This window comes from Sinocyclocheilus anshuiensis, unplaced genomic scaffold, assembly GCF_001515605.1.
Source record: "Sinocyclocheilus anshuiensis isolate Anshui unplaced genomic scaffold, SAMN03320099.WGS_v1.1 scaffold694, whole genome shotgun sequence".
Lineage (NCBI taxonomy): Eukaryota > Metazoa > Chordata > Actinopteri > Cypriniformes > Cyprinidae > Sinocyclocheilus > Sinocyclocheilus anshuiensis.
Genome location: NW_015542477.1, coordinates 378,179 through 391,161, shown reverse-complemented (window position 1 = coordinate 391,161; position 12,983 = coordinate 378,179). Strand labels below are relative to the sequence as shown.

Sequence of the window (12,983 nt, the reverse complement as noted above, 5' to 3'; positions counted from 1 at the left end):
AGATACATACTGATATCTAATACTGGTTTTTATATTTATTTAAAACTAAAGATTTGTATATCAGTACATCACAATTTATTTGCTCAGAAATACATCCCATTATGTATAGTAAGTTAAATGCATTGCGATGCATGTTATGCTGACATTAAGCACCTTCCTAAATAGTTTGTTTCTTTATTCCTTTTAACAGAAGGACCAAGAGGGTTTGGTGAAAAGTCTCGCCCAACACAAGACGGACAGTGAAGTGTGGGTACCTGACTATCTCACGCCGTCTTGGGTCTCTTTACCTGATAATCGGCCTGTGTTGGCTATCATACAGCCAGGGGAGACTGCCATGGAGGCCCTGGAGGCACTGTGCAGGGTAAATATCATGTATACAAAACTATTCAAATCAAATACATTTCATTGTGACTATTTAAATCCAGTCAAACTGAAGTTCAGGTAACTAGATTCAGTGTCCTGTTTATTCCTCATATTGTCCATTTAATGTCACATCAAACCACATTGTTGTGACAAGATTAGCGTAATATGGCCACACCCACTTGAACTTTCCCTCCAAAAAGTTTAATCACAGAAATATATATCAGTATAGAAAAAGTAGTTCACACATTATTTGTTTTTGAACTCTGATATAATTTTCATCTGAAACCTATTGACTGGTGGTTGTTTGTCGCCTTGCATGTGTCATCTTTTGTTCTGAGGCGGTAGCTCACATTAGCCACAGATACGTCAGCTGTGCCATGTGTTTCTTTAGCAAACAAGATCCCAGTTTCACTATGCCATCATCTTGCAGCCCACTAGCAACAATGAACAGGAAATTTAACACCTTAAACACACTTCGATATCATAAAAGAGTAATCTTATGATTTGTCCACGGCTAACATCTCATGTAACTCATTTCCTGAAAACACGAAACTCGCCCTCCCATCCTTTAAGGTTGGAGTTGTTTAGAAAGTGCTAGAACTTACTGTTTCCCAGGGCATGGATTATTTCTTCTTGCGGTTATCTTCCTGTTATCATTCTGCTGTAGTAACTCTCGGCCTCTTTCCTTGTCCGTTCTCAGCTGCTATCACTGCAGTGTGTTCTAGAATGCTCTTATCCACAGTTCTCATAAATATGTCCTCAAGCATTTGTGAACACAGACATCACGTCCCGTTCACACTTGAATGCCAGTGGAGCAATCACACTGCAGTTACTCTGTCCGGTGTTTAAATTTATGAGTCATCTACATGCATCTTTTTAGATAGTCTGTAACAGCATAGAATGAAACATAAAGAATTATAAATAAATTATCCTGCAAAGTGGCCACACTAAATCCCAGAAATGGTTTTCTGTCAAGTCTTGAAATTAAATATGAACCAATTCACACTGGCAAACATAAAGTTTAACGTCCTTTGTCATGGACACATTTTCTTAGCATTTAAAGACGGTCGTAAGTAACTTCAACAGATTAAATGCTGTGGTTTATTGCTGAATGTAAATAGTTTCTCGATATTTATTTAGACATCCTTATTTGTTAATCTTCTTTTTATACAGCTCTCTGGAATACTTTATTCTGGTTGGTCAGCTGCAGCATTCTGTAGTCAAATATATTTGTATAATAAATACTAAACTGTAGTGTATACAGTATTTGACAGTTTCTTACATAAGTGCACTAACTTCATGTCTTGTATCAACTCACGGTCTATTTCTTCTCACAGAACATAATTTCACTTCAAATTAATATTTTATGATGGTTTTTTTATTACTTTAGTAAGTAACCCTCTTGTAAGTTGGATAATGTGTACAGTCAGCCATTCAAAAATACATACAGAGTATATATTTGTTTAGTGCTAAATATAATATAATATAATATAATACAATGTAATTTCTGTATTTTTTTGTGTATAATATATTTTATATATCTTTTAGCAGAGAAAGCATCTATAAACACAATGCATCATTTTGTTAATATTAATACTTTATTTGTTAACGTTTATTTCAAGTAACTAAAATATTTTTAAGGTTTAATTTTAGCAATTATATACATTTTCCTTTTTTTTTTTTTCTTTTTTTTTACAGGCTTACAGACTGGAACTTTCCAAGCACTATATACGGCTGAAGTTCCTCGTTGACAATCAAGTGCAATTGTACGTCCCCAAGCCTGAGGAGGACCTCTGTGACCTGGTAAGTCCAACAAAAAAGGCCTGTCAGCGGCAACACGTGTCCTGGACAGCTAAGAGCGTTTAGCGGTCACAGACGCAGCGTGGGGTGAATTTATTAGACTGTGACAGGCTCTGCAATGCGCCGCCGATAGTATAAAAGTTTTGAGTTCTGACTGCGATGTAGGTTAAAGCGAGTCTGAACTCTCAGACCGTGTTGAGGAGAGGCTGCTGCATATGTTATGAATTATGTAGAAGATGCATGTACTGCATAATGCACTCTGAATAGTTCTTCTATCCCCTTAGCTGTGTGTGTGTGTGTGTGTGTGTGTGTGTGTGTGTGGAGTCTGGGGAAAACCACCTCTGCAACGACTGTGCAACCTCAAAAGCTAATTTACTTTGCTGGTTTTTTTCATGGTCGTTCTTCTAAGATGACAGAGAGTCTTTGTGTTTTCCATGTCTCCTCTCATCTTTTCTCTTTCTCTCTGTAGAGACTTGACTTTCTCTAACTTTTACTCTCCCTTAAATGATCAAAGCCCCAGTTTTGTCTCAAGCTCTCTTGAGAATGAGCTGATTTTTATTTAACGTATATATCAACGCCATAAATTTCAGCCGACTAAGACATTTTCCATGATGTATGTGAGCTCTTTCTGAAGTCATACTGTAAATGAACTGTACATCCATAGAGTGCAATCAATATGAGCCCCTCTCTCTCTTCCTTTGTTCAGCTCTACAAAGAAATCGAAATTTGTGCCAAGACAACCAAAGTCATCCAGTTTGACAGAGATGAGTCTTGTGCCATAGGCTATGGTAACAATGCTGTTCAGTTTATATCTGATTTATTCCGCTTCTTTGTTTCTTTTTTAGTTATTTATGTCTCTTTCTCTCTTCTCCAGGTTTTTCAGTGGTGGTAGTAGAGGAGGATGGAGGTCAGCAGCTTCATATCACTGATGTGAAAGCTGGAGGTCTGGCATTTGCCAAAGGTGTGTGACGGAACTCAACAGATAGCAGTTCTTCATTACAGTTCAGTTATATACAGTGTTGGGGAAGATACTTTGAAACTGTAGCTTGTCATAATTTAAAGCCACACAATTTCAAGTCAAGTTACTTTAGAAAAAATCCTATATACACACGCACACACAAATATACACATACACAGTAGTGCACAAAACAGCAAAATCTCCACAACACAACAGAAATAAGCTGCAACACAATGAAAAACTCGCAACACAAAAAGAAGTCGCAATAGAATGAAATTAGCACAACACTATGGAAACAAGCCACAACACAATACAATTAGCACTACACAACAGAAACAAGTCGTAACACAACGGAAACATGTCACAACACAATGGAAACAAGTTGCAACACAACGAAATTAGCACAACACAACAGAAACAAGCCACAACACAATTAAATTAGCACAACACAATCAAAACAAGCTGCAACACAACAGAAAAAAGCTCCAACACAAGTCGCAACACAACGAAATTAGCACAACACAGCAAAATTAGCACAACACAATGGAAACAAGCCGTAACTCAACAAAATTAACACTACACAAAAGAAAGAAGCCACACCACAATGGAAGCAAGTCACAACATGCAATGACCAAAACATGTCAAATCACAGTTTCACATGGGTCTGTGAAAACACTGTATACATGGTTGTCAAGTTTTCACAGACTTTTTTGTAGTTTTGTCATTTTTGTAGTAAACACAGAGACGATTACAGTAAAAAGTTTGCATTTTCAGGCCCCCAAAATGCTGTTGTCATGTAAATGAACGGCCAAAACGCATAAAAACGTTTCTGTTTTTAGTTGAATACAACGTTGTGTAAATGCCTCAAAAAAGTTCCTAGATTACTTTACTGCCTCTATTTGGCAGCTCTTCCAGGTCCAAATCAAAACCTTATGCCTCACCTGTAGTAGTCTATAAAAACCGCTGAGAAATTAGCAGGGTAATATGCAGGAGTCTGAACTGCGAGGACTGACCCAAATCTCCACCGGACTGGAGGAAAATCATTTCAAAAAGCCCACACATTTACCAAGAGGAGCAAATTAAAACCATTACGCGCTGCCAGTGATATCTGTGCCAAGCGAGTGCATTCATTAAGAGCAGTCTTCAGAACGGTTTCAGATACTCTCTGTTCCAGTAAGTCCAGTTATTGAGTGTCAGAGTATTTTAATTAGCGGCGCTCACTAAAATAAGCATCGCTATTATTATTATTGCTCATACTAAGGGTCAGGGATTTGTGCTAAACCCCAAAGTATTAAACTTGAATGTGACTGAAAGTAAAGTACACAATCTCCTTGGACTTTCCTTGCTGCAAAAACCCATTTAAATCAGACTAATACAGGTCTTAGCTGGTTTAAGATGGTCTTCCAGCCTGACCAAACTGACTAGGGCTGCGTTTCCCAAAAGCATCGTAACCCTAAGTTGATCGTAGCTCCATTGGTGGCAATGGGTCTATGATGTACTTAGCTTACGATGCTTTTGGGAAACGCAGCCCAGGCTGGTTTAAGACATTTTTGGCAGGGTTTTGTTTCAATTTCGTTAGTAATTCTACCCAGAAGGCCTTGCAAAAGTGGAAGTGTACAAGAAAAGGCTTGTCTGGATGAATAGAAAGGCAGATGGATACAAACCCAAGTGGACAGTTCCGAAAGCAATTTTTTTTTTTGGCCGGAGAAGAATGTTCCCCAACAAAGCATTGGCTCATTAAGACCATATGCTGTGCAAACTGAATGAAGAGAGTGTGTGTGAAATACACACGGTCAAAATTTGCTGGAGGTAATACTGAAACTCAGGACAGTTTGGACGCACAGCACTGGGGGCGCTTGTTGATGACATCACCCCAACATTCATCATCACTCTATTGCCAGGGGCAGAGCAGAGCCATCCAATAAAAAAGCTTTATTACAGCTGACATTTCGCTTCATGTAAAACTGGGTCACACTTCAGGCAGTGTGTGCATGCATGCATGTGTGTAAACCCAAACAGCAGTGGTTCTCAAACCTCTCCATGAAGTACCCCCAGCACTGCGCATTTTGTATGTCTCCCTATATCTGACGCACCCACTTCAGGTCTTGCAGTCTCCACTAATGAGCTGATGAGTTGAATCAGGTGTGATAGATTAGGGAGACATACAAAATGTGCAGGGCTGGGGGTACTCCATGTTTGAGAACCACTGCCATACAGCATTCGTAAAAGCTCAGGAACAGAGGGAAAAATTCAGTTCCTGCAGGAACATGGGAATCAATAATCAATTAAACTGGCAGTCCCACCTAATGAGTGTTAACTGAGCTATTGGAGTTTAATTGAGCAGCTGATGTGTTGGTAATTGATAATTTAGAGAGAGGGAGTCAGGTGGTTGGGGGAGGAGCAGATGAGCTTCTTTGTTCTCATCCTGTATGTACAACAAATCGTCTTTAAAACATTTGAATAGTAAGGAAATAATTTCTTAATGTGGTTGTATAAATAATTAACTTTATGCATTAATAATTAACCTCTGACAGCATAAAGTGTTGTACTTCTGCAAGAAAACAAGTGTTATGATTCTTTTCCTAAAATCGCAAAAGAAATCAGGGAGACGCCGCAACCAACCACTGTTTAACAAAACAAATTTATTTAGCTATAAAGAAAAAAAAAACATGTAATGTAATCAGTGTAGGTGATAGTCAGTATATCGGCAAGTGCTTATAAGTAGTACCAATAACAACAGTCCAAACAAACACCAATAGCAAAACTCAACACCCAAATGTCCGATCTAGGGAGAGATTAATCAAAACGGGAACTCCTCCGGTGCGGCAGCGACCTTCCGTAACCTCCATATCCCGTGAGCGCTCCGGTAGACTCTTGCACAGACGCCTACAACAAGCAATAGTTCCCCATCCATTGTTCCATAGAGTCCATTTTTAAAGCGTGATGATTTAGCCCAGGTGCAAATCCACGTCAGCCAATCACCTGGAACTCAAGAACAAATCACAGAGTGACTCGGAGATGTTAAAGGTTTTTAAATGTTTTAAGAGAAACTTACGAACTTTTATCTGTTGACTGTGTGTGTGTGAGTGATGTAATTACATTTTGGAGTTACAAACTTGACTTGATTTCAGGTCTGCGAGCAGGTGATGAGATTCTAAACCTGAACAGTAAGCCGGCGAGTGTGTTGGAGCTGGCTGACATGCAGGCTGCATTTTCTTTGCCCTCTCTCACCCTGACTGTCAGCACACTGCCCGCTACCGATCCGCACCAGCTGTGCCAGATGCCTCCCCGCCGATCAGACGGGGCGCAGGACCTCTGCACTGACATCTTCTCCCAAAGTCAGGGTAAACTTCATCACTGCAGTCTCTTTTTTTTCATATATTTGTGTATTGTATTGTCATTATCAGTTTTATTTGGCATTGCTACTAGAAGAGAGATTGCTCCACCGTTTAAATAGTTTTGTTTCAACGTTTGAGATTCAGAAATCATAAAAATCAATACTAGAAGTTGACTATACATCAACATACAGTACTACTAGAAATACACTCTAGTTCAAGAGTTTGGGGTTGATAAGATGATTTTAATGTTTTTGAAAAGTCTTATGCTTGGATTGATAATTAAAAATGCAATAAAAACAGTATTTTGGAATATTATTGCAATTTAAAGTAATTGATTTCTATTTTAATATATATTTTAACATGAAATTTATTCCTGGCATGGCAAAGATGAATTTTCAGTGTTACTCCAGTCTTCAGTGCAGTGTTATTTTTGTATAATTGACTTGCTATTATAGTTTTTTTTGGTAATATTTTGAATAATATATATATATATATATATTTCCTGTTTTTTATTTTTTTAGTGTCTTGATAATTTTTATTATGTTTTAGTTCATGTAGCTTTAGCTATAGTTGTTTTTTGTTTGTTAATGTTTATTTTATTTAATTTGATTTTCATTATTTTCAATAAAGATTTTTATGGTTTTTATTTCAGTAAATGATAATATCCTCGCTTCAGTGTCACGTGATCCTTTAGAAATCATTCTAATATGCTGATTTGTTGCTCAAAACATCTCATCTTGAAAACCATTGTGCTGCTTAATATTTTTTGTAGAAAGTGTGATGCATTTTTTCAGGAATCTTTGATCGATAGAAGGTTTGAAAGAAGAGAATTTATTTAAAACCGAAATCATTTGTAATATTACAAATGTTTTTACTGTCAGTTTTGATCAATTAAATGCATCCTTGCTGAATAAAATTATTTTTATTGTTAAAAAAAATATACATTTATATTTATTATAATTATTTTTAGATTAATTATTTAAAAAAGTTCAGGAGTGTCAGGAGACTATGTAATATCAGTACTTACCCTGTGACAGCTTGTGTCTTGTACAGTACAGTCCTGTAGCTCATCCTGTCCCTGTCTGTCTCCATTGCTCCCTCTAGAGGACATCCTGGATGAAGGTCTTGGCCTGGTGCTGCACAGCCCTGTTGACACAGGCGACGTCAGGGTAAACCTAATGGCTGAGAGCCCTGCTGACAGCCTGGAGGATGAAACAGACTCAGCACACAAGGTTAGAGACCACCTGCTATGAAGATTCATCAAAAAAAATCTCTGCTTGAACAGTTTGTCTGGCTGAGTTGTAGTAGAATGAGCTTCTGGGTTTGATTCACAGAGCTTGGCATCCTAGTTTATTTTGTAGCTGGGCCTTTTTAGTGGTGTTTTGTGGCCTCTGCTTCTGTTTGGCGTGGGTAAATATAGACTCTTTATTTTCTGATATTGAAGGGTGTCGTGGGGTCAGAGGCGGACTGAAATCAGATGGCTGGTTAAGGGCTTTGTGTCATGTGATCTAAGTGACCTTTGATTTTAAGGCTGTGTTCAGAGACGGCAGCAGATGGGAAGACAGGTTGTCTTGCCTTGCGGTTCTTCACACGTACACACACTCATACTATCACACAGAGTGGAAGTGATGACATAGTCTGCTTAATGAAGGTCAAGATCAGCGATGAACCACTTACACAAGGAAGGATGAAACCTGTCAACACACACTCATGCAAGTACTTAAGGATCCAAATGTTTGAGACCACTAGTGAATGTGCTCCTAACCACCTTATTTTACAACATGGAAGTGAGCTATTTTCTGTGCATGCTCGAGAATTGATTCATTGCTGCTATTGATAAATGACTAGGACAACCGCAAAGTGCAGTAAACGGTAAAACTATTTGAGCTACACATCAGTGTGTTTATAATTACAATAAAAAATTAAGATTTATATGATCCCAAATACCAGTTCATCAATATCAAGCAGCATAACAAACTGCTTTTGTACACTTAAAATGCCTTGCACATTCGAGTTACAAAATTTCTGCACCCACTTTTACATTAAAAATAAGATTTTTGTAGTTTTTTTTGTTAACTTTTCAGTTTAATATTTAATCAGCAGAACAAATTGAGTGAAAATAACTGAAATATTTGCATTAATGTCAGCAGCACTCAAGCTGCATGAACTCCAGAAGGTTTAAAACTTGTTTGTGATTCAGTATGATTTGAAAACGACCCAAAGGACATCTTGTACTTCAGTAGACAAGTATCTGACCGTTTGTACAGTCATTTGATCAATTTCACAAATTTTCTTGATAAGTGATCTAGAAATAATTCATAATCTTGAATATTTTCAAATTATTTTGCACTATTTTAATCGCGTTTCTTTTCCAAAATCGTCAAAGTATTTCCAGGTTTAAATTGTATTTTTGAATTCCAGGTTTTCAATGTGGTCTCAAACGTTTGGACTCGCACTAAAAACACACATTATGCAACTTCCACTCCACACTGCAGTGTTTTTTCTCAGTGTAAATGTTATAAAGTCATTCTCAGGATTGATTTGTCTCTTTCATGACTTCTTTTCCCTTCTATAGCCTGTGTTTGCTCTCTGTAGAACTGTTTACTGACCTGATGTCTGGCCTCCTTTTTTGCCCTCTTTTGTTTGTCTTTTTTATGTTGTCTCTTTCTCTCTGCGCCCTTGTCTGTCACACCGACACTGCCAGCCGGCCACAGTCTCTCTGGCCTGTTCTCCAGCACACCATCTGTTGCAGAAACACATTTAGCCCTAATAATTCACCCACAAAACACCACATTCTGTCAGAGGTTGCGTGTTTGTCTTGTCCCGTTCCCCTCTGTCCCGTCCATGTGTCATATTGCTGAATCAGTTGGTAGGATGTTAATATTGTGCTGGTAGGTGACACTGACATGTGAAGTCACATAACCCCCCAAATACATATGCTCTTTTTGGACACTGTCAAACCATTTAGACACAGAGATACACACTTTCTCTTATCTATTCGATATTTTAGTTCTTTAAAGCATACCTACAAGCTTTCTCTTGTACTGTGCTGTCTATTGTTCTTTCAGAAATGTGTATTTGTATGTGGTTTTGACACAATGACAGGCAGAGAGGAGCTGATTCAGCTGGGCATAATTTATGAGATTCATTTTCTCTCATTCTCTCTCTCCGTATTAATCACACGGCTGGTTATCGTTATTATCTCGCGTCACTTATGTTTTCTTTTCTTGCTTTGAGATGAGGGAGAAAGAGAGAGGGGGACATCTTCTTTAATTAGCTCTGCATTCTAATTGCTGATTATGCAGATCGATTTGAATCGCTTAACGCTGATAAATTATGGAGAAACCCGCCAGAGGAAACAGACAACCTAGACGACAAAGGACAGGAGGATTTTATTATTTTTCCAAGCTTGATAATGACTGCATGTATCTCGCAGAGGGTGGTGCAACATCCAGCTAAACCCAAAAACTTCTTCCCCTCACAGTCTCCAGACTTATTTACAATGCGAGTTCAACCATCCAAGCAGTTCTTCCCTCGACTTATCACTCTGGAGAGAAATACGTGTGTGTGGTGTGTGTGGTGTGTGTGTGTGTGTGTGGTGTGTGTGTGTGTGTGTGTGTGTGTGTGTAGAGAAAGGAGAGGAGAGGGAGGTTTGTACTACAGAATTCTTTTAATCGTGATTGGTTTGAGGATGCACATGATGTGGAGCTTTATGCTTGTTACAACATGCATCCCATGAAATCTCCTGAGAAATTTATGGATTTGCACGTTTTTCCAGTCGTAAATGCTCAGAGGTACTGAAAAGCCGATAAGCTTGTGTCTAAGGTGAGTTTTGAGAGAAAGAGAGAGAACCTGTATAAACAAAGGAGTTTCTCGACTTTTTTGCAGACCAATGCTGTTCTGCCATTTAAGCAGGTCTGTACTTTCATATTTGAGCCCATGAGCTTTAGTAGCATGCATGTTAAGCATGTAAAATATTTACTTCTGAGTTTCAAGGTTAAAATGCAAAGTGTTTAGATAACCATGGATGGAATTCAAGACCGTTTTGAAAGTGAAAGCTCCTTTAAGAAATTGGGCCCTGTTTAATGTGTGCAGTTGTGAAGTCTGTTTGAGAGCCTGATAAGGGCATTTCATTGCTTTCCAAGGAAGGAAACATTCTTCTTCCTGTCTTCTGTGAGTCTATGCATTGATAAGATGAGTTAAAAAGCCATTAAAGACTCCTGTCAAATGTGTGACTGTGGGTCTGAGAACATTTTCTGTGTTTTTGCTTAAAGATAGATATTAGCTACTCTAATAGAGCAACAAGCAGGTTGGGGACTCATGACCAAAAATATTGGCTGAATGGGTTAAGGTATGATTGTAGTTTAGCTTTTTTATTATTTTTTTTGTATTTAATGATTGATTGATATTTATTTATTAAATATTTATACTGAAGACTTTTTTTTTTTTTTTTTTGCAATTCACTGTTTTGAAACTTGACATGGAACATGGAAACATGAGCGCTTGAGTGAGCAGTGTTGACTAAAATTATTAAAAATAGTTTGTTTATTCAAAATCAAGCAGAAATTAAATATCAAATTAAAAACTAAGATTTAATCCAAAATTAAAATAAGTAAACAAAAAAAATATTGCCTTTAGAAACTAATTGAAGCATAATCAAATTACTAAGAGAAAAGGGGAGTAATTTAGGACATGTTGCAAGCCAGCCTCAAACCTTGATCACCTGTATGAGTACCTCAGCACATCAGAAACCTGTGCAGTAATAGCTGCACTGAAGCTCTGACAAGACCATCTTCGTCTAAGTTCATTATTTTCCACACTTTCTTCATAACAAAGACAAACATTGTGCCACACCTGTCGTCTTTGTTCTCGGCATGCTGACGTTTTCACCTGAGAGCTGTGCTTTTCCCAGCTGTGGTATAATGTGATGCTTGTGGCTGTCCCAGTGTCCCCCTCCTCTTCTGTCCTCCTCATCCTGCTGCCGACAAGATTATTATTATTATTATTATTTTCTCTCTCTCTCTTTCTCTCCCTCTCTCTGTGTGTTTACTGTACCACCACAGCTGTCAGAGCCCCATTCCTTCCATCCGGCTAGAAACCAGCTCAGACAAGCAGAAACATAGGAAGAAATTCTAGGAAAGGAGGGAGGAGGCTGTGTGTACAGGGAAGCTATCGTGGTATGTAGAGTTCGTAGTGAAGAAGACACTCTGCGTATCTGTTTCTGGTCGAAGTAGCTCGGTTCTCGCTCTCACGGTCGGGTAGTGACACATTTTGTGCGTAAAGATAAGCTGGAGGTGGAGGCGCTTCCTGTGGTTTTACTGCGGGTCGCATTGGTGTGAAATCTGTGACCTCTGAGAGACAGAATGTCTGTGCTGTGGAGGCACAGGAGCTCCAAACGCTCAGAGTCCATCTATGACATGCTGCAATTGGTGAGCTTGAGTGTGTTTTTCTTTTGTTTGTGTGATATACTTAATCAGCATTATATAACAGTTCATGAGCTCTGTTTTATAATACTCTGTGTCTGTCAGATTTAGTGGATTAGTATGTTGTGTAGATGTATAATATTGCGCAGAATGGTTTTCAAGCATTTAAACTGATGTTCTGGGTTCAATACAACTTAATGACCACAATTATCCCTTAAAATGATGATTTGTCTCTCTGTTGTTAAAAAAAATAGCAGTAACACAAATTATTAAAGTGTTTTAATAGCATAACTGTAGCACATGCATTGCATGTGTTAAGATGGGACTGGTGTGAAGTCCTTTACCAACCTTCTCTGCGCAAACTTAAATAGTATCTATCTAGCCTTTTGAATCATGTTATGACTAATTAAAACGTTACTTCCAGTTACTTTCGCTTGGTTTTTGATGTAACTTTTGTTATGTAACTATCCATAAAGTAACACTGTTTACACAGAGCAGATTCCACCCATTGGAATTATGCCAGTAGTGCGTAAACAGAAATTCATCCACCTAGAAAAGTAGTACCCATCCCCCATGTAGCATGCATTGTTACTGGAAATAAATAATTCTCAGCAGAATTATAAATCCACGTTTCTGCAATTAAACTTGCTAGAACACTTGTCCCAGATCATTCTATTGTAAGTGTATTAAAGGGTTAGTTTACCCAATAATGAAAATTCTGTCATTAATTACTCATGTCATTACAAACCTGTAAGACCTTCATTCATCTTCGGAACACAGATATTTTTGATATCAGCTTTCTGATCCTGCATAGACAGCAATGCAACTACCACATTTAAGGCCCAAAAAGGTAGTAATAACATCATTAAAATGGTCAGTGTGACATTGGTGGTTCAACTGTAATTTTATGAAGCTACAAGAATATTTTTATGCGCAAAGAAAACAAAAATAACGACTTTTCATGGTACTCTCGTGAACACGTGTCTTTGAATAAAGTCATTAATTTTGTTTTCTTTGCTTCATAAAATTACAGTTGAACCACTGATGTCACATGAACTATTTTAACAATGTCCTTAATGCCTTTCTGGGCCTTGAACATAG

General features: G+C 38.0%; 1 protein-coding gene across 3 annotated transcripts in view; it reads left to right on the top strand.

The window, feature by feature from the left end:
* LOC107693916 (T-lymphoma invasion and metastasis-inducing protein 1-like) overlaps positions 1-12,983 on the top strand; it is a 65,319-nt gene that overhangs the window by 43,029 nt on the left and 9,307 nt on the right. For 2 of the 3 annotated variants that reach the window (XM_016493458.1, XM_016493457.1), the window contains exons 10-15: positions 191-361; positions 2,062-2,166; positions 2,870-2,951; positions 3,038-3,124; positions 6,253-6,465; positions 7,564-7,691. In XM_016493458.1, coding sequence (XP_016348944.1) covers positions 191-361; positions 2,062-2,166; positions 2,870-2,951; positions 3,038-3,124; positions 6,253-6,465; positions 7,564-7,691 — 786 coding nt within the window. The remainder of the gene's footprint in view (positions 1-190; positions 362-2,061; positions 2,167-2,869; positions 2,952-3,037; positions 3,125-6,252; positions 6,466-7,563; positions 7,692-12,983) is intronic. The other variant, XM_016493459.1, reaches the window with a different exon arrangement.